Source organism: Myotis nattereri (genome assembly GCF_964212035.1).
Source record: "Myotis nattereri genome assembly, chromosome: X".
Taxonomy (NCBI): domain Eukaryota; kingdom Metazoa; phylum Chordata; class Mammalia; order Chiroptera; family Vespertilionidae; genus Myotis; species Myotis nattereri.
In genome coordinates, this window is record NC_138078.1 from 96481070 (window position 1) to 96504044 (window position 22975).

Below are 22975 nucleotides of genomic sequence, written 5' to 3' on the forward strand. Positions count from 1 at the left end.
CAAATGTACTATTTTTAATTATCAGAAGAATAAGTAGAAAGTTTAATTTTAATTTGACAATAAGTACAGGTAAAGCTTAAAATATTGTTAAAGTTTCTTTCTTAGCTATTGGGTTGACTGTTTTGAATTTGGGGTTCATTTCTGAAGTAATTTAGTAAAGTAATTTAGTTCTGGAAAGATAACCTTAGAGTGATTTAGTTTAAATCAGATTTTATATGGGGTCATCTCTCTGGACTAGACTTTTTATCATTTTATGTCCTTCTTGCTTTTTGAATTATTCTTATTTTGGGATTGACCTCTAGTCCTTCTGGCAAATTAAGAATTCACAAAAGATATTCATAACCAGTGGACACATACAACAGTGTGGTGATGGCCAGAGGTAGAGGTGCAAGGGTTGGGTGGAGATGAGTAAAGGTGGGGAGCAAGTGGGGGACATCTGTAATAGTGTCAACAATACAAAAAGAATGCACAAACGTATCTGAAGTCTGTATCCCACAATAAACATAAATAAAAGGGAAATCATTATAATATAAATATATAACCAAGCTTCAAACAAGAATGAAAAACACCTATGTGCTAGAAACAAAAGAATTTAAAATTAGTAGTGAGTAGGAGCTAAAACTAAAACTGCTAATGGGCATTTCAAAAGTAGATGAAGGCCTAAACGATTATAGATTGAAGTATATAAACAACATGGAAAGGGAAGTCCAGACCACATGCCTCCTTTTATGTGAATTAGAACTAAAATAAAGTTGGAAGGTTGTGGATGACCAATGAAATTAGGCCCTTAACTTGGGAAAGTATTAAAAAGCTCCCTGTATCCCCTGGACAATGAGTGGGAAAAATTTGGAATCCCAGGACTCTGCAGTATGTAAGTATGGTCACAGTTCAGATGACTGAAATGATGAAGAAACTGTGCTAAAGAATTAACACTAATATCTGATCCAAAATCAATGAAACCCCTAAGGTCTTGACAAAGGTGAATGTGAAACTGTCTTAAAGGGAGGCTTCTTATAACCTACTAGTGGCTCAGTGCACAGATTCGTGCACTGGTGGGTTCCCTCAGCCTGGCCTGTGGGGATCGGGCTGAAACTGGCTCTGCGACATCCCCAGAGGGGTCCTGGATTGTGAGAGGGCACAGGCCAGGCCGAGTGACCCCACCGGTGCATGATCAGGGCCAGGGAGGGACTACCAGAGGGCTCCAGGGTGTGTCCAGCCCGACTCGCCCAGTCCCGATCGGTCGGACCCCAGCAGCAAGCTAACCTACTGGTCAGAGCATCTGCCCCCTGGTGGTCAGTACACATCACAGTGACTGGTTGAACTGTCGGACACATAGCATATTAGGCTTTTATTATATAGGACTAGAAGCCCATTGTAGGAGGATTCCTGCAAGAATAGGGCTTCCTCGGGCTGATTGCGCTGCCAAGCCCCTCCACCCAGGCCCACAGATGGGGGTCCCGTCTGCCCAGGGCTGCACACGGGGGTCCCGGATGGGGGTGGGGCTTAGGTGGCGCGTTCACTCCGCCAAGCCCCGCCACCCCAGGGCCGCAGACTGGGGTCCCACCTGCCCAGGGCTGCACATGGGGGTCCCGGATGGGGGTGGGGCTTAGGCGGCCCATTTGCTCTGCCAAGCCCCTCTGCCCAGGGCTACACACAGGGGTCCCCGCTGGGGGCCCTTTAACATGGGAACACATACAACAGTGTGGTGATGGCCAGAGGTAGAGGGGGTTCTGCCCATCCAGGGCTGCACATGGGGGTCCCGGCTGGGGGCGGGGCTTAGGCGGCACATGGGGGCCCAGATGGCGGCATGTACTGGCCCGCCCTGCCTGCAGTATGCAAATTAGCTGCCACCTTTTGGCGGTTAATTTGCATATCGCACTGATTCGCCAATGGGCGGCATAGCGAAGGTACGGTCAATTACCATGTTTGTCTATTATTAGATTAGATAGCATTTGAGACTCCCTTGGAAAACGTCTATAGAAAATGAATTCATAGTTTAAAAAATTACAGACTTCCCAAGGAAATGAACTACTTTGAGACAATGTGACTAGATGTACTATGTGGGATATTTTATACCTCAAAAACTAGAAATAGTAGATTAATTAGAAGGGCACTTTAAATAAATGTGTTTAAAAGGTTAAATGAATAGAAATCATAAGTCAGGAACTGATCAATATGAAAAAGAACTGGCATATTGGAATCCCAAGACAACTATATATGTGACTAGAGGCCCGGTGCACAAATTCATGCACCAGTGGGATCCCTCAGCCTGGCCTGGGGGATTGAGCCGAAACCGGCTCTCCAACATCCTCTGAGGGGTCCCAGATTGTGAAAGGACACAGGCCAGGCTGAGAGACTCCACTGGTGCATGATTGGTGCCAGGGAGGGATGCGGGAAGTTGGCCAGCTGGGGAGGGACCTCAAGAGGGCTCCAGGGCATGTCCAGCCCATCTCACTCAGTCCTGATCGGCGGGACCCCAGCCAGCAACAATCTAACCTACTGGTCGAACATCTGCCCCCTGGTGATCAGTGCACATTATAGCAACTCGTTGACTGTCTGCCCCCTGGTGGTCAGTGCATGTCATAGCAAGCAGTTGAGCAGTCATAGCATATCATTAGCATATTATGCTTTGATTGGTTGAACAGCTGACCGGCCGACTGGCCACTTAACATTATTAGGCTTTTATTATACAGGATGGGTTGAAGAGTAAGTGGATTCACATAAAAAGATAATTGATGCATTTGGAAGATAGCTACAGAGGAAATCATAAAAGGGATTGGGAAAGTAAGAAAGAAGTTGAGAGATGTGGTACATAGGGTGAGAAGGTCCAATTTATATCAAATAAAATTTTCAGGAGGACAGAATATGGATAATCAGGAAGAAGCAATATTTGGAGAGGTACTTTTTCAAAATTAAAGATACATATGAATCATTAGATTAAAGGGTCACAGTGAATTCTGAGCAGAAATATTAAATAAATCTATACCCAAACATATCATGGTGAAGTGCAAAGAATCAAAGATAGTAAATATCTTAAAAAACTATCAGAAAGAAACTATATATTTTTTACAAATGAAATATAATTAGGTTGGAAGATTTCTTATCAGCAATAATAGATGCCTTAGACAATAGAATAATATCTTCAAATTATTGATTATCACCGGCCAGGCCTTGGGACACTACCCATGCACAAATTTCATGCACTGGCCACTAGTTGTAAATAATGCCACAATAGACATAGAGGTGCACCTACCTTTTCAAGTTAGTGTTTTTGTTTTCTTTGGAGTAATACCCAGAAGTGGATTTGCTGAATCATGCAGTAGTTCTGTTTTTACTTTTCTGAGGACCCTGCACCAATTTACATTCCCACCAACAGTGTGCAAGGATTCCCTTTTCTCTACATCCTCAACAACACTTGTAATTTCTTGTATTTCTTATAATAGCGATTCTAAGTGTGAGGTGATATCTCATTATGTTTTTCATGTGCATTTCCATGATGATTAGTGATGTTGAGACCCTTTCTATGTACCTGTTGGCCATATGTATGTCTTCTTTGGAAAAATGTCCGTTCAGATCCTCTGTCCATTTTTAAATCAGATTGTTTTGGGGGGAGGGTTTGCTATTAAGTTGAATAAGTTATTTAGATATTTTGGACGTTAACCCCTCATATGATTTGCAATTATTTTCTCCTATTCAATAGCTTGAATTTTCATCTTGTTGATGGTTTCCTTTTCTGTGCAGCTTTTGAGTTTGATGTAGTCCCATTTGTTTACTATATTGCAATTTGAATGAATGAATTAGTTTTATGTGTGTTAACATGGTTACTAATGTATTCCCAACTATCTAATCTAATAGAAGAGAAACATGCAAATTGACCACACCTCGAATATGCCCTAAGCCACGCCCACCAGCCAATCAGAGTGACTATGTGCAAATTAAACCAACCAAGATGGCGGCCGGTAGCCACAGAGCTGGAGCAAGCAGGAGGCTTGGTTGCCCCGGTGATGCAGGAAGCCAAGCATCCGCCTGCCCTGGCCAGCTGTGGCCTCTGATCAAGGCAACAAAGTTTCAATTATAGAAGATAAATAAATCCCAGATACCTACTTCCAGCCAGCCTCCACCAGGGACTTGGGTGGCTGGGGGCCATGGCCAGCCTGCAGACAGCCATCATCCCCTCACCCAGACTGGCCAGGCACCCCAGCAGGACCCCCCACCCTGAATGGTGGGGTGGCCAGCCTTAAAATGGACCTCAGCCCCTCACCCAGGCTGGCCAGGCACTCCAGCAGGGACCCCTACCCTGAAGGGGTTGTGACCAGTCTGAAAACGGCCTTCAGCCCCTCACCCAGGCTGGCCAGGCACCCCAGCGGGACCCCCACCCTGATCTGGGACACCCTTCACGGCAAACCAGCCTCCCCCCACCCATGCACCAGGCCTCTATCCTATATAATTAAAGGGTAATATGCAAATTGACCCTAACAGCAGAACCACTGGGAATGACTGGTCACTATGACACACACTGACCACCAGGGGGCAGACGCTCAATGCAGGAGCTGCCCCCTGGTGGTCAGTGCACTCCCACAGGGGGAGCTCTGCTCAACCACAAGCCAGGTTGATGGCTGCCAGTACAGAGGTGGTGGTGGGAGCCTCTCCCGCCTCCTCAGCAGTGCTATGGATGTCTGACTGCAGCTCAGGCCTGCTCCTCGCTGGCAAGTTGACATCCCCCAAGGGCTCCTGGGCTGCCAGAGTGATGTCTGCCTGCCAGCTTAGGCACAATCCCCCAGGGAGCGGGCCTAAGCCAGCAGGTGGACATCCCCTGAGGGGTCCCAGACTGTGAGAGGGCACAGGCCAGGCTGACGGCCCCCCCCCCCCGACTAGTGCACAAATTTTTGTACACCGGGCCTCTAGTGTTTCATAATAGTTTTGGAAGTTACTATCCAAAAGACACTCGTTTGTGAATATATAATTAGTTTGTGAGTGTGGACTTATAGTGCTGGGTTTTTTTAAGGCTACAAAGTTGAACATTTTATCACTTATATCTGATAACTTAGATAAATAGATAAAACATACATTGAACATTAACAATAAACAAAAACAGTGCTACTGAAATACAAGACATTGCAGGTAACTTCTGACTTACACAACTCTTTAAAAAGTCTGTTATATATTTGCTACTAATTATAGAACTTATCACTGACTAGACCAGGGGTGGGCAAACTCTTTGACGAGGGCCACAATGGGTTCTTAAACTGGACCGGTGGGCCATAACAAAAGCATGGATGGAGTTTTTCTGTGAACTCATATAAATTCAAAGTAAACATCATTACATAAAAGGGTACGGTCTTTTTTTTTTTTAGTTTTATTCATTTCAAACTGGCCGGATCCGGCCCGCGGGCCATAGTTTGCCCACGGCTGGACTAGACTATCTTATTCTTTTCTAGCCTTATAGATCTTGTTCCAGGGTGAAGTCAGTTGAACCAAGAGAGGAAGAGGAAATGAAAATAGTTCTTCTCCCTCTCCCATGCCTCCATACACCTATGCCTATAACTCTTATTTACATAATGACATCCTCAGAGTAGGTTTTATGAATTAAAAACAGTCACCATTCCTACATGCAATCATTTATACTGTGTCCTTTTTTACCTCACAACCTAAATGTGGTCTTCCCCTGAATATTTTCCTCACTTAACTATGAATTTGTTCTCAACAGAAAGAAGGGTAAAATGAATCATTACAATAATAGTGATCATTATAATTACATTATATAATCGTATATATTTACACAAAAGTATAATTATTTTAGATAATTAACCTGTCTTGTAAACATGCATTAGGCTTAAAAACATAATGTGGCCTGGCCTATGTTGCTCTGTGGTTGAGTGTCAACCCACGAACCAAGAGGTCACCTGTTTGATTCCCAGTCAGGAAGGCTCAATCTCCAGGAGAAGGCATACGGGAGGCAACTGATAGATGTTTCTCTCTCATCAATGTTTTTATCTACCTATCTATCCCTCTCTCTTCCTCTCTCTCTAAAATCTATAAAAGCATTAAAAAAATAATATGTTTCTCATGGAAATTTTAACAGTATTCAAGCTAAAAATAAAAGAATTCTAGTTCATACTGTTATTTTTAGAAAAACCTGAACTCTAGATGTATTTGGTCTGCTTCCTAATTATTACCTTTAAAATATTGCTGTTGTTGTAAAAAAGAAGGAACTCTTACCATTTGCAACGGCATGGCTGGAACTGGAGAGCATTATGCTAAGTGAAATAAGCCAGTCAATGAAGGAAAAATACCACATGATCTCACTCATTCATGGATAATAGAGACCATTATAAACTTTTGAACAATAATAGATACAGAGGCAGAGCAGCCTCAAACAGATTGTCAAACTGCAGCGGGAAGGCCAGGGAGGGGTGGGGGGCAGGAGGGAGGGGGGTAAGAGATCAACCAAAGAACTTGTATGCATGCATATAAGCATAACCAATGGACATAAGACACTGGGGGGTAGGGCAGGCCAGGGGTTTGTCAGGGGCAGGGGGAAAAAAAGGGACACATATGTAATACCCTTTGTAAGACTGTAAGCAATAAATTAAAAAAATATATATATTGCTGTTGATAACCAGTGTCTACAAATACCTCTTTTATTAAATTTGTACACATTTGTATTGATTATGAACATATAATTGGGATAGGTAATTACAGTCCAAGTTACTAAATCCTATCTAATAAAAGAGAAACATGGTAATTAGCGTACAACCGCTACCCTTCCCATTGGCTGATCAGGGCGATATGCAAATTAACTGCCAGCCAAGATGGTGGTTAACCGCCAACAAAGATGGCAGTTAATTTGCATACATAGGTGCAATGCTGGGAGGTGAAAGGGGAAGGAGGGAAGAAGCCACTTGCTACTGACTGCAATTGGAAACCCAGGTGGCAGCCAAGGGCCAGAGAACCGAGCTGCCTTTGCTTGGCGAAGCCAGGCCGCCTTTGCCGGCTTCTGTGATAGGAGAACCTGGACGCCTTTTCCGGGTTCCTAATCAGAGAAGCTGGGTGGGGCAGGGAAGAGGCGGATGTCTGCCTCTTCCCTGCCCCGCCTGGCTTCTCAGATCACTGATCACCAGTGATGGAAGAACACCCAGAGGCAGGGCCAGAGGCCAGGCTGCATAGCTGCCTGGGGACACCAGCTGGACCCCAGGGGCGACACCGCCAGGCCCCAGCAGGAGACCCAGAAGTAGACCCAGGCACCAGGGCTGCCTTGCTGCTGGGGCACGCAATCCAGTGCCTGGGCTGAGGAGACCCCGAAGGCGACCCAGGGGCCTCCCAAGAGAAGAGTCTCCATGGTCAGATGGCATGGTTTTGGGACAGGAATAAAGACCCCAGGTGACTCAGATGCCTGGCCACAGGGTTAGACCAGCCAGCAGGGCCTTTCAGTTGGGACTGGGCTGGGGGTGGGGCGAGGGAGGCAAGCCGGAAATAAAGAACTACAACTCCCAGGAGGCTTAGCAGCCAGGCCTGGGTGCCTGGCTGTGAGGATGGGCTATAGTTTTGCAAGCCACTTTAAACTAGAGGCTTGCAAGGTTGGAAGTTCTGCGCCAGGAGCCAGGGAGAAATGGAGCTGGAGCAGAGAGAGGGGTCCATGGCAGCCGTGGGCTTTGAGGAGTTGTCAGCACTTCCCGGCTGGGAGCTGGCGCTGCCTCCGCTAAAGGTGGTCACATACTGGAGAGCGAGCTTAAGACCGGGCCAGCCAGTTCACCATCTTACTGGAGGACGAGGGCAGCCAGGGCACAGACGCCCCCACCCCAGGCAAGGCTGAGAACGAGCCTCCAGAGAAAGAGGGGCTGTCCCCGCCCAGGAGGACGCCAGTGCCCACAGAAGCCAGCAGCCCGGCCCCTAGCGAGGGGCCCAGCAGTTGGAAGAGGCTGCGAGTGCCACCAGAATGGGGCTGGGCAGGAGTCCCGCTGACTCCGGAGCTGGCCCCCATGCAGATAAAGGTGGAGGAAGACTTTGGCTTCAAAGCAGTCGAGGCTCTGGACTCAAGTTGGGTTTCTCGGGGGCCAGACAAGTAGCTACCCTACCCCACCCTAGCCAGCTCCCCCTTTGACTGACCCCCCAATAAATGGACCCCATGCTCTCCTCGGCAAAAAAAAAAGCTTATAGAGGCATGCTTATAGGATCAAATAGTATAAATACAGATGTCACTGGACAATAAAAAGAGAACCTGGCTATGATGATCACCTGAACGCTGCCTCTGTGTCATTCCTTCTTCGCCGACTCCATCCACACCTTTGGGAACCCCTGGATCTGCTGAGGCAGGACCCCAACATTCCTCTTCTTATAAGGACTTCAGTGAGATGGGCTAAGGGTCCCACTGGAACTGCCTCCATTTAATGTAATCCCCTCTTTAAAGATCTTATCTCTATATACAGGTACATTCTGAGGTTCTGGGAATTAGGGTTTTAACATACATTTTGTTGATTACCCAAATCAGCCCTTAACAAACAACATGTTTCAGAAAGTAGATTCCTACAGGGTTATTTACCAAACATTCAGAAGTATTTTTAAAAGAGCTAAGGCCCTCGCCCACTGTGCGGGCCCCTCCCGGCGAAGAGCGAAGGCCTGGGTTCCAGGCGCCGGAGAAAAACTGGTGCCAGCAGCCAGGGGAAGGGGCCCCCAAGGGGCCCCAGATTGCGAGAGGGCACAGGGCGGGCTGAGGGACCCACCTGAGTGCACAAATTTTTGTGCACCGGGCCTCTAGTTAAAAAATAAAAAGCATGATTTTTCAGAGGAATTTTTACTATAAATATTTGTACCTTGCCAGTCCTTAATATTAACACTACAAAAAGAAAATAGGCATAGCCCTGACCGGTTTGGCTCACTGGATAGAGCGTTGGCCTGCGGACTGAAGGGTCCTAGGTTCGATTCCGGTCAAGGGCATGTGTCTTGGTTGCGGGCACATCCCTAGTGGGGGGTGTGCGGGAGGCAGCTGATCGATGTTTCTCTCCCATCGATGTTTCTAACTCTCTATCCCTCTCCTTTCCTCTCTGTAAAAAACCAATAAAATATATTTTTAAAAAAAGAAAATAGGCATAGAAAATATTTTGAGTTATTCCTGCCAGGGTCAACCACAGGATTTTTTATAAGGTAAATGAAATTATTCAATTTTAAAAATTGAAATAACCTATAACTTGTTCTTTGCATGCTATATTTTTTAACAAGTCAATCATGAACACACAATATAACTTGGAACATTGTCGTAGCTACTTATTGCTGCTCTAATTATGTACTTATTAGTTTGGGGAGGGGAGATTTATTTCTAGAAAGTAAAAATATTAAATCATTGCCCAATTCTCAGTTTAGTCTAATACTATTAACTGAGTTTTTCTGTTGGCATTGATTGATTCCTTTCCTTTTCATGTGTGATTAAATATTTTATTATTTTTGTTGTCAAGCATTTTATGAGATGTTAAATGAATTCATCAACTGAATTTTGAGTTTAAAGAGTCTTGGAATATTTCAGTATTTTAAATTCCTGGTTAGAAGTATATATTCATCTTCTTCATCTTTTATTATAATTTAATCTAGTATTTTACCTTGTAATAAAATTTTAGTAAGTCTCTTGTGAGTTTTTTAAGAAACCAAAAAGTAGCTGATTTGGCTCAGTGGATAGAGCATTGATCTGCCGAATGAAGGGTCCCGAGTTCGATTCCAGTCAAGGGCACATGCCCTGGTTGCAGGCTCTATCCCTAGTCAGGGGTGTGCTGGAGGCAGCCTATCAATGATTCACTCCCATCATTGATGTTTCTATCTCTCTCTTTCTCCTTCTCCCTTCCTCTCTGAAATCAATACAAATATTTTTTTAAAAAGTAACCCAAAAAGTAGTCTAAGAATATGGAATAAAGTTAGTAAGGAAAAGTAGTACTAGAGGCCCAGTGGACAAAAATTTGTGCACTTGGCGGGGAGGGGGGTTCCTCAGCCCAGCCTGTGCCCTCTCGCAGTCTGGGACCCCTCGGGAGATAACGACCTGCTGGCTTAGGCCTGCTCCCGGGTGGCAGAGGGCAGGCCCAAACCCTAGGTGCAGCCCCTGGTCGGGCTCAGAGCAGGGCCGATTGGGGAGTTGGGGCGCTGCCCCCTGTCATACACAGAGCAGGGCAATCGGGAGGTTGTGATTCCACCCTCAGTAACGCTCAGGGTAGGGCCGATTGGGGGGTTGGGGTACCATCCCCTGTCACACTCAAGGCAGGGTCGATGGGGAGGTTGCAGTGCCACCCCCTGTCACTCACAGAGCAGGGCCCATCAGGGGGTTGGGGTGCCACCCTCTATCACCCACAGAGCAGGGCCGATCAGGGGGTTGGGGTGCCGCCACTCTCACACTCAGGGCAGGGCCGATGGGGAGGTTATGGCTCTACCCCATCACACACAGAGAAGGGCCCATGAGGGGTGGGGGGTTGGGGCACCGCACCCTGTCACACACAGAGCAGGGCTGATCAGGGGTTTAGGGCGCCAGACCCTGTCACACACAGAGCCGCAGGGCGATCAGGGGGTTTGGGCGCTGCCCCCTGTCACGCTGATCCCGGTGCTGGGAGGCCTCGCGGCTCCACTGATCCCGGTGCTGGGAGGCATATTACCCTTTTACTATATAGGGTAGAGGCCTGGTGCATGAGTGGGGCTGGCTGGTTTGCCCTGAAGGGTGTCCTGGATCAGGGTGGGGGTCCCCACTGGGGTGCCTGGCCAGCCTGGGTGAGGGGTTGATGGCTGTTTGCAGCTGGTCACACACCCTTCAGGGTGGGGGTCCCCACTGGGGTGCCTGGCCAGCCTGGGTGAGGGGTTGATGGCTGTTTGCAGCTGGTCACACACCCTTCAGGGTGGGGGTCCCCACTGGGGTGCCTGGCCAGTCTGGGTGAGGAGCTGAGGGCTGTTTTCAGGCTGGGGGTGACTGAAGCTCCCAACCGCTCCTTTTTTTCTTTTTTTCTTTTTTATTCTGGGCCAGCTTTACCTTTGAGGCTTGGCTCCAGCTCTTAGGCCTCCGCTGCTGAAAGTAGGTTTCTGGCCTTTGCTTACAATGTTGCGATCCTGCTGGCTGAAGCCTGGCAGGTTTCTGGGGTTTTGTTTAGCTTCTATGTTTGTTACATAGTTGCTTGCAGCTCAGAGGCCTTCAGAGGCAGGCGGGGAACGTTGGAGTGCTCCGTCACTGAAGCAAGCATGCCTCATGTGAGTTTCAAGTTGCCTGGCTGCCGGCCACCATCTTGGCTGGCAGTTAATTTGCATATTGCCCTGATTAGCCAATGGGAAGGGTAGCGGTCGTACATCAATCAAATTGAAACCTTACTGTTGATGCTCTTTTCTGCCTCATCAAGGTTGTTGTTGTGTGTGTTTTTTAACGCTAGGGTAATAATGAATAGCAAGGCATAAGCAGCCTACATGGAAGCAATTCAGCAGCCATGGTAAACTTTGAAACAGAGTTGTTGTCAGCTTTCCTCAGCTAGCAGAACTGACAACATGAGGGTCTTGTTCCAAAATCTATTTTTTTCTGATTATACCAAATATTTTCAGTTTCCAGGGTATATTATTCAATTAAAATCGTATTTCACAAAATTCCTTAGGACAGTGTCTAGTACATAATAGGTATTTAATAATTATTTGCTGAATGAATGAATGTCATAATGTGTGGGGGAGGTATTATATTCTGCCTTAGAAACTGTGTTAGACAAACTGTACATAAATGATAAATTAACTTGATGTTAGAGAACAATCCAGAATTGAAGCAATCTTTTATCTCAATTTAGTTCCCTCCTGTTTTCCATATGTCAGTTATATCTGAAACAGGTGTCATAAATAAATGGTCCTTTTGAAGGAGAGTTATATCCGAGAAAAAGACTGTCTTGTATTTGTTCAGGCTACTTTTTGTTCAGCAAAGATGAACAAAATATTGTTTTAATCTTAAATTCCACCAATAGTGAGCGGTGGTCCCATCTCTAAAGGTTATTAATCTCACGAATTTGTTTTACCTTGAACTTGTCACTGAATATAAAAGGAATATATGTTTATTTATGAACATTTAGAAAATACAGAAAAAGTATAAAGAAGATAATTAACAAATCTCCATAAAGCCATTAGCAAAGAAAACAATATTACTTTTTAATACTTTAGAGTAAAAGTTTATTTAGAAAGTGAATTTTGTTCTTTCCTCACTTTAATAAATATCTTTTAGATATTCAATCTGCATTTTGTAGGTGGTTGTTAGATTTTTAAAGTTAACTATTTCTCTTTAATCTGCTTTTTTTTGGTAGAAAATGGCTTGATTTGGTTAATTTATAGGTCAATTGTGTTTATTTTATTGTGTCTTTAACAGGTAGAGAAAGTGCAAGCACTGGTATTAAATGGAAAGCCAGAAAAACTCTAACTCATATATGGGAAAGTCAGCTGTGGAGAGAGAAACAGTTTGGCTTAAGAGAGCACCTACGTTACGGATTTCTTTATCCTGAAAGTATTCCACGGAAATTTAATTTCGAACACAAAAATTTTCTTATTCAGCAGTATAATTGTCAGCCTGCAAAATACATAGCACCAGAAGAAAGGCCCCCAAAACTTAGTGATTTTAAGAGTGCCCAAAGTCTTGGACATTTTAAAGTAACCATCCTTGGTAAGTCAACTGTTTTTCCCTTTGGATATATTCATTTAACATATTTTCAATATAGATGATAGTATTTTGCTTCAAAAAAAATTAAGTGCCCTCACAAAAAAAATTAAGCTCAAAGAGTGCTCTTGTTTGGTTCAAACCAAAGGAGTAGAGCACTACTTCTAGAATACATTAAGCTCTAACTGTGGGCTCTTAAACATTGCAAGTCTTTGGAAAGTATTTGGGGGAAAAAGATTGGGAACCTAGGGAACTTTCCTCATCCCAGACTGACTACTTCTAAAACGGATTCTGTTCTCTGTTAGGCACCACTTTCTTACCCATATTCTCTGTCTCTTACTCAGAGCATCTGAACCATCGAAAGGTAAAATGTAGGTTAAAGAGAAAAGGGTAGTAATCAATAGATGCTCCTATAAACAGGAGTCTGTTTAGCCCTGAAGAAAATAAAATTCTCAAGTAACACAGGTTGAACAGAAAGAAACTACTGAATAAACATCCCCTGTCTGATAAGGGAAATAAGGTAATTTCCTCAGGTTGTTGAAAATAGAGAAGTAGCTACAGAACTTATAAAATTGTAAAGGAACCAATATATTTTTGTATATTTATTTTTAAGTTTGTTTTTAATGAGTGAAAATGTACACAAAAACATTTCTATTATAAAATTTTAGCCAACATGAGCTAATCTCAGTCAAGGAAAACATTTTATTTCTATTTGTGTTTTAAAGAAAGATCTTGTTACCTTAAAATGAAAGAATAAGGAAAAATCATTGGCAAATGAATTTAATGCCTGAAAGAAACTGCAGTTCATAGATTTTTATATCTGGACTACTGGAATGAATTACCTTGACCTTTATCAAGATTCCTTTTTTCTCCTTTACTCTCTCCCATTCCCACTTCCCCTACCTTCTTACACATAAATATGTACATACATGTGTATAATCTATGAAAAGTGTGAATTTCTATTCACTCTGTTAGGGAGTCTTACATATAAATTTCTGATTCTTTTTTTCACTAGACTGCATTACTTCGTCTTTTGGGGTCAAGTTTATCCATCTTAGTTTTATATCTAGGAAACAAATATTACAGCAACAATTTCCCTTATATCACAAAAAAGTAACCATGGAAATAATGAGTTCATCTGGAAACACATAATTTGAATATTTTTCTTCTTATTAACAAGGTACTGGTTCATTAAACATCTCCGCTGTCTTACTAGTAATTGTAAACCTTTGAGGCTTTTGCTATGCACCACATAAAAGCAAGAATCAAATGTGAAGAAGGCAAATTTATCATTCTGCCAACCACTTTTAATTCATATTATAACTATACTGTTTTATATCTTGCCTGTTTTCAATGAGTTAAAGTGGTTAACAGGGAAAAAATAAGCCATGTATGGATGAAACAAAACAGAATATTTAAAAGAAAAGAAAAAATAGGTGTTTCTAGGTACTTGGAAATAACCAAAATTCTATAATTTGATATCAATTTTATGTCTGCTTTCTGGCAAGAAGGGAAAAAAGGGATTTTTTCCTGGTGAGATATTTTGCTAGAGTTAAAAGAAATTTGGATATCTTCTAGTCCTACTTTCTGGCTAGGTTGAAGTCAGGCCATAAAAATTATGTTTCCTTAGTTTTCTATTACAGAGAAAACAAACATATGTAGAAACCCTATTTATTTCTCTAACAAAACTCTGAATTCTAGTTTTAACCAAAGAACTCACAAATCCTATATAATAAAAGGATAGTATGCTAATTGACCCTGAAGGCAGAACAAATGGGAAGGACAGGTGGCTATGACATGCACTGACCACCAGGGGGCAGATGCTCAATGCAGGAGCTGTCCCCTGGTGGTCAGTGTGCTCCCACAGGGGATCTCTACTCAGTCACAAGCCGGGCTGACAGGCTGATGGCTGCAAGCACAGCAACAGTGGCGGGAGCCTCTCCGGCTTCCTTGGCGGCACTAAGGATGTCCGACTGCGGCTCCCAGGCTGCCAGAGGGATGTCTGTCTGCCAGCTGAGGCCTGATCCCCCAGGGAGGGGGCCTAAACTGGCAGGTGGACATCCCCTGGGGGTCCTGGACTGCGAGAGGATGCAGGCCAGGCTGAGGGACCCCCCCCCCAAGTGCACGAATTTTTGTGCACCAGCCTCTATTATTATTAATAGTATAGAATCTAAATCACTTTCATTTACAGTTTAGGAATTAACTGAAAGGAGTATCAATGACATGCTGATAATAAAACTATCTTCCTGAAAATATCAGGATTTCCAATCTCAGATATTTCTCAATTTCAAAGCATATTTTCTTTCACATTTGCAAGTTGGACTGCATTTTATGGTCAATGGAAGCATTGAATGCAGTGTTTACTTTTTATTTAAAATACGTATTAGCCCCAGGTGGTTTGGCTCAGTGGACAGAGCATCAGCCTGTGGACTGAAGGGTCCCAGGTTCGATTCTGGTCAAGGGCCCATGCCCTGGTTGCAGGCTCGATCCCCAGTAGGGAGTGTGCAGAAGGCAGCCAATCAATGATTTCCTCTCATCATTGATGTTTCTATCTCTCTCTCCCTCTCCCTTCCTCTCTGAAATCAATAAAAATATATTTAAGAAAATAAATAAGTAAAATAAAATACTTATTAAATTGATGAGAGTTATATCTGAGAGTTAAATTTAATCTTAGCGTCAAGGAAATAAGACACCCGAATGTGCACATTTACAAGGGTTTTGCAGCATTGCTAAGTTTCATGAGGTAGCTATACTTGTTGTAATACTGAGTTGGAATCCTCAGTAAATTCTAGATATCATGGCTATTTTAGTTTATGAAAACCAAATTTTAGTAATTCCCTACAAATCTTTAGCCCTTAGTCGTATGTTACCTTAAAGCTATGGAATTTTGTGTCATTTGCCCATAAAAAGCAAATAATGGATTTGAATTTCTAGATTAGTTCACAACTCAACAGGAAGGACTTTGTTTACACATCATTGGATCATGCTAAATAGTTAAGAATCTCTGTAAGGATGAATAGGAGAGATATTAAGGTCATAGAATCTATAGGACCCTGTGACACATATCATGGAAGAATGAAAGGGAGGAGTTACGGATAGCTCCCAGGTTTCTGGTTTGGGTAACTAGATAGAATTCATATAGTTTTGTTCTGTGTGTTTACCCTTGCTTCAGCCACAATGGGCTCCTTACTCTGGCCTATACTTTTGGCTACTCCATTCCCTGCCTGAAATACCCTCCTGTTTACTTAAAAGCTATTCATCCTTTAGTACCCAGCTCAGACCCTTGCCTCTAGGGAGTCTTTTGTCCACCCTAACTGACATTGACCCATGTAAAAAGATGACAGTAGTAGGTCAGGATTCAGTTTGGTTGGTCCCCTATAGCCTCTTTTCTACTGCAGCCTCTTATAGCCCTAAGAGTAAGTTATTGACACATATATTTGAGGACAGATTGGACCTAGTTATTATGGTGCATACCATACCATACCATACCATACCATACCAGTATATCCTTAAGTCCAAATGGCAATGAGAGAACCAATAGTTTTCTTATGAATGATGAAGAAAGCACTATACAAGTTTCATTTATGTGACGAGGCTGTTCTCTGCGTATTAAGATTTTAACCTTCAACCTTTCATCAGTAGAGAAAATTTTTTGAAATTTTTTTTCCAGCAGTGGTGAAAGACTGCACTGAACTGTCTCCTCTTTCAACCAATAACATGTATTCATAAATGTTTGCACAGCTAAGAGTTTAGGCCACAGTTTTCAAACTGTCTTTTTTTTATCCTCACCTGAGGATAGAGTGGAAAGGAGGGAGGGCGAGAGGGAGGGAGGGAGAAGGAAATGAGGAAGGGAGGGAGGGAGGAGAGAGGATGGACGGAGGGAAGGGAGAGAGAGAGAGAGAGAGAGAGAGAGAGAGAGAGAGAGAGAAAGAGAAATAGAGATCATCAATGTGAGAGACACATCGCACATCAATTGGCTGCCTCCCACACATGCCCAGACCCGGGCTGGGAAATGAACCTGCAACCCAAGCACATGCCCTTGACTGGGAATCAAACCCTCAACCCTTCAGTGTGTGGACCAATGCCCCAACCACTGAGCACACCAGCCAGGGCTCAAACTGTCTTTTATAGGTGTGAAGCTATTTGGCATATATTAGGATCAAATCAGCAACTTGGCCTCATTAGCACCATATACTAACCCACTAACCTTTAATAAAGTGTAATTTTTCTTTAAAGGTCTGAACCACGAGAGAGCAATTGATGTTGCATTTCTACCCCTGTACTGTCCAGAAGATATCCAAACACCTCAAATAGACACATTATTATCCTGTATGAATTACAGCTGTGTGTATCCACAGGAAGTAACTGATTCTGGGAGGATGCCACGTCCAAGAGCCCTTGCAGGTATGACCGTCTCAGTGCTCTTTTCATTCAGAAAATAAAATTAGTATTGTAAATGGTCATGTTTTGTGGAATGGTGCACCTGAAACCGGTCTAGTGTTGTTAGCCAGTGTCACCCCAATATGTTCAATAAAAAGGAAAAAAAATATTGTAAACAGTCCTAACCTTAAGATGTTTTTACATAAAGCAGAGGTGGGGACCGTCTGGTCTGCCAGGTGTATCATTAGGTCTGGCCCTGCCAAGGAAACCACAGGTGGGACAAGAAATTCAATAAATCTAGGAGCTTTTTTCATAGCAACATAATTTTTAAGTTAATCATTTTGTTTGGCCCATAAATGATGTTATAAATATCCAAGTAGTCCTTGGAAGAAAAAAAGGTTTAAGGTTCCCCACCCCTGCTATAAATATTTTAGCCTTAACATTTAATACAGTTTGAAGAATTATTTTATAAATGTACCCCAAGACTTATAAGTGAAAATATATATTTTATTTTTTTAATATATTTTATTGATTTTTTACAGAGAGAAAGGGAGAGGGATAGAGAGTTAGAAACATCGATGAGAGAGAAACATCGATCAGCTGCCTCCTGCACACTCCCTACTGGGGATATGCCCGCAACCAAGGTACATGCCCTTGACCGGAATCGAACCTGGGACCCTTGAGTCTGTAGGCCAATGCTCTATCCACTGAGCCAAACCGGCTAGGGTGAAAATATATATTTTAAACAAAATAGAATGGATTAATGGTTTTTATTCCAGGCAAGCATTAACTGTGTTCTCTTATAGCCTGGCTGGTGTTGCTCAGTGGTTGAGAGTCCACCTATAAACCAAGAGGTCCCTGGTTTGATTCCTGGTCAGGGCACATGCCTAGGTTTCAGGCTCGATCCCCAGTAGGGGGTGTGCAGGAACACCTGGTCGATTTTTTCATCTCTCCATCCCTCTTCCTCTCTCTCTAAAAAATTTTTTTTTAACTCAAGGGTTTTCTCTTATAATGCAACTAGAGGCCTGGTGCACTAAATTTGTGCACTGAGGGAGGGGATGTCCCTCAGCCCAGCCTGCACTCTCTCCAATCTGGGACCCCTCGGGGATGTCCAACTGCCGGTTTAGGCCCGATCCCTGTGGAATCGGGCCTAAACCGGCAGTCAGACATCCCTCTCACAATCCGGGACTGCTGGCTCCCAACTGCTCACCTGCCTGCCTGCCTGATTGCCCCTAACCACTTATGCCTGCCAGCCTGATTACCCCCTAACCACTCCCCTGCCAGCCTGATCGCCTAACTGCTCCCCTGACGGCCCAGTCGCCCCTAACTGCCCTCCCCTGCTGGCCCGGTCACCCCCAACTTCCCTTCCCTGCCGGCCCAGTCACCCCCAACTTCCCTCCCCTGCAGGCCAGGTCGCCCCTAACTGCTCTCTCCTGCCAGCCTAGTCCCCCCCAACTGCCCTCCCTCCCCTGCCTGCCCAGTCGCCCCTATCTGCCCTCCCCTGCTGGCCTGGTTGCCCCTAACTGCCCTCCCCTCCTGACTGGCCTGATTTCCCACAACTGCCCTCCCCTGCCAGCCATGTTGTGGCTGTGGGCACTGCCATCGTTGAGGGTGGGGCAGTCAATTTGCATATTTCCTCCTTATTGACTGTGTGCGCCACCATCTTTGCATTGGTGTGAGGGTTAGTTAGCATATTCCCTCTTTATTAGATAGGATTCTGAATGTAAGTATTGGACCTAAGTGGTATGTACATGGGAGCAGTGCAAATTTCTAATCTTCTCTCCTTTTAACTCAGATGAGACAATATATCCCAGTGATGGCGAACCTGTTGACCTCGGCGTGTCAGCATTTTGAAAAACCCTAACTTAACTCTGGTGCCGTGTCACATATAGAAATTTTTTGGTATTTGCAACCATAGTAAAACAAAGATTTATATTTTTGATATTTATTTTATATATTTAAATGCCATTTAACAAAGAAAAATCAACCAAAAAAATGAGTTCGCGTGTCACCTCTGACACACGTGTCATAGGTTCGCCATCACTGATTTATTCTTTCACCTTATAATTGCCTGAAATTTTAATACCTCCATAGCATAGCATAGTACAATTGTTTTCTCTTATAAACATTTAGTTATTCAAGTGCTATGCAATAAACTCCTTGAGGAGTGCTAGGAGTATATGTAATCCCAGTAGTGAAACTCTTCAACCAACTGTTTAGGCTACTACATAATGCCAAACTTATTTCTATATACCAAAATTATTTATATATACCTATAAAATTATGTGTCCATGATTGCCTTATTCACTTTTTTTTTGTTATTTCTATTTCCTAAGCATGTGGTAAAGTTTTTAGAAGGTTTCATTGAGCTTATAAGGATATTACATTTAAGTTATATTTTAAGAAAGCCTTTATTATCTATGGTCTTTCTATGCTGATGAAACTCTTGAGTGTATGTTGTTTTTAAACAAGTCTTAAGAGCTGTGCCTGATGAATAAGTAGCTTTTGGTATTAACGCTTACTGTAAACTGAACATGAATAGCTAATTTTATGTGACGAGGGGTTTTTATTTTCCCACAGTCTATTTTAGAAATGATTATTAGTCGACCTGCAGTATTACTTCTTACATTGCAGCTCCTTAAACTTCCAAAAATTCCAGATTCCTTAGTTAGTGCCCTAATAGGCACTTTAAATATTCGTACACTTATTTTCTTACTTCATACAATATCCATTTCTGTCACTTTTTTCCTGCTATATGTATATGTTATTATTGAAGAATATCAAGACAAAATTCTCAGCTGCCTACTAGTTTCTAGTGCCAATATTCTTCCAACAGTCACTAACATCGTCACATGAAAATATCTGGTTAATATTTGGGAGATGAAGGGCAAAAATCACTAGAAAAGAAAAGTGATAGGGTAATCAAAAGTGAGGTGATTTATTTTCTTTTTCATCACATAAGATTATTAATAATGTGCCCTGGCCAGGTGACTCAGTTGGTTGGAACATCATCCCACACACTGAAAGGTTTTGGGTTCAATTCCTGGTCAGAGCATATACCTAGGTTGCAGGTTTGATCCCCATTTGGGGTGCATGCGAGAGGCAACCAATTGATGTTTCGCTCTCCCTTCCTTCCTCTCTCAAATCAATAAAAACATATCCTCAGGTGAGGATTAATATAAAATCCTATTGACAATGTGTCACTTTAGCTTTGTGCCATGCACTGTGCCTGAACATTTTTATAAGTTATGACTAACTCTAATAATAAGAACCTTGCAATGTGAATATTATTTTCCTATATTTAAAGATGATTACACTGAAAATCAGATTTACTAGCATGGGTAACAGCTGGGACTTGAACTCAGATCTGTCTGATTTAAAACTTTTTCATTCCTCCAATTTTTCCAAAGTGAAAGGTCAACCTGACAGGTAAAAATAAGTACAGAATAATGTAATGCAGTGCCTTATAGTATAGCATTGGTGTCATCTCTTTAAACATTTTTTATGAACTAGTTTCTTTTTATTGCCTTGAAAATATGTAGATTTGCATTGCTCCAGTATAAAAAATAAAAAATAAATATAACTAAATATGGCTTTGAAGTACCAGCCCATATCTTGACATTACTGGCAGCATCTGTTTGATGTATTCACTGTTATCTGTGGAAGTTATAACAGCATACTTTTGATGAATGTGTGTGATGAATTAGAGTGAAGAGGAAGAAGATGAAGCACAGGGTTAATATTATAAGAAAAAATATCAGTTTATGTGATATTAAATAAAAGTAAATATTTAATTATTTTACAATACTTACCATCTGCTTTTTATTTTTAGGTGATATTATAAAAGCAGTAACTAAACTGGATAGAGTGCATGTCATCTGTATCTTGGATATCTGTAATTTGGGTAACAACAATGTAGAAGTCTGTTTACATAAAATTTATAGACCAGATAATGCTCCTTAAAATTAGCAAATGGAATTATTACAGATTGTTAAATAAGGCAATGCATTAATTATAGTCTATCATTTTGTTGGTAATTTTGATAACTGTTTTTCTGCAAGAATATTACATAAGCTCCCAAGTTATTAAGTAGTTTAATGTTAGTCTTGTATTTGGAGTTAACAGACTTCATTTTAAGTTCATTACTGAACCAGTCATTAGAAAAATTTTTGTGTATCAAGAAAATTTACCTTACTTCGATATGACTATTATCTTGACTTTTAATAATTTATGTTCACTGTCTTATTTGTGAAGTGTAAATTTGTTCTAAAGCCTCAGCATAGGGCATCTTGACTTCAGAAGAGTAACTACATAGACATTTGACATCCTGCAACTTTTATTCACCTATAATGGCAAGTTTTGAGTTGCTAATTTGAAGATTAAATGCTTCTAAAATGGTCAATCTGCATTTCTTACAACTAAGGTAGTTTCTGTCATTTTCAAAAGCGCACAACAATTGTTATGGTCTCCTTGCCCCATTCTTTAGTTTAGTCAGCTGTGCAATGTGAATGAATTAAATTGTCTTAAGGTTTTCCACTCCCTATTGTGACTTCATATCATCTGAATTTCTAAATGTTTTCACCAGTCTGTTATTTTAAAACCAGAGGCTACTGTGTATCTAAATTTTTGCTGTATTCAGTTGTAATTTGGGTACATGTAATGTGAGCTTAAATAGTGAAATTTTTATCTCATATTAACATTTTAGGTGCTCATATTCAAACTATGAAAACGGTAACTAAGGAAATTGATTTTATTCTGGTTGTCTATTATACTTCATTTTAAATGTAAATGGCCTTCCACATTTACAAGGCCCTATGGTTGACATCTATGTGTATCTATGACCAACACATGAGTTAAAAATTACTCTGTATCAAGATGAATTTGATTATAGTTAAGCTATTAATTTTTGGGGTTTCCTTCTAGCCTTATTGGTCTGTAACTTCATATGCTATACATTTAAAATGTATTTGGCAGCGTATGAACCTAAAGACAGATGCTGCAGTTTGTCCATAAATGTGTTTGGTCTTTTGTTTTTATAATTGTGTTTAAATGTTAATTAGAATTGTGAATCCTCCTCATGGTAAAATTCTGAGTGTGTTATTAAAGAATTTAAAAAGCAATAACTTTTTTGGTCACCTGTCTTATTTTGAATGGATTTAATTTCTTTCTTTCATATATATTTTTGGCCATGAGAGACTTATATGTACTTACTGAATAAGCCAAAATGATTCTTACATATGGGTTGAAGATTGTTATTTTATCAAACAAAAGCTGGGTTTTTGTTTTTAGTTATCATAAACTTTATAAGGCAAATCAATTTTAGTGCCACATAAATGTTGGGGAAGGGGAAAATAATACTTCAGAAGTTATTGACTAAAACCTCAGGCTAAGATTTCAAAACCACACATTTTAACAGGTATAATTTCTGTTGTCATATTGAATGAGATATATGAACTTTTTTAAATTTAGAATTTTTAAAGGCAAATTCCCTGGCAGTTTATGTTATGTTCTATTGATATTTCTATCCAAATTTGGAGTTAAACGTATGTGTAATTATTTCTGGATGTTGCAAAATTAGATCACTACTGTGGCAGTTTCCTAAGAAGAATAGCAAACTACCCACAGAAGAACTTATCTTCAAGTGTCAATGTGTTCATTAATTCCAAAGTCAACACAAATATACTACTGTGACATCACATTCATATTAACAAGGCAATGAGTAAATTATGAAATATTTCATAGTCTACCAGGGACCACAGTCTCTTACTGAGGTTTCTAATTTTATATGGCACATGAGATATGCACATTGAAATCCTTTGGTAAGCTATTGAAAGAAGAACATTAGCGCATGTTCTCTCTGCCATTCTTATGTCTTTGTTGGAAATATATTGCATTCATTTAAAAAAAAAAGAGAGATTTTAAGAAATTTGAAACCCTTATTTGGCGATACTAATAACATTT

The 22975-nt window shown here is 41.8% G+C and overlaps 1 protein-coding gene across 1 annotated transcript in view; it reads left to right on the plus strand.

The window, feature by feature from the left end:
- LOC308536249 (RPA-related protein RADX-like) overlaps window positions 1-21052 on the plus strand; it is a 55847-nt gene extending 34795 nt beyond the window's left edge. Inside the window, exons 12-14 of the mRNA XM_081115348.1 lie at window positions 12350-12640; window positions 16871-17038; window positions 20847-21052. Coding sequence (XP_080971474.1) covers window positions 12350-12640; window positions 16871-17038; window positions 20847-20977 — 590 coding nt within the window. The 3' untranslated portion in view covers window positions 20978-21052. The remainder of the gene's footprint in view (window positions 1-12349; window positions 12641-16870; window positions 17039-20846) is intronic.
- Window positions 21053-22975: the final 1923 nt, after the last annotated feature.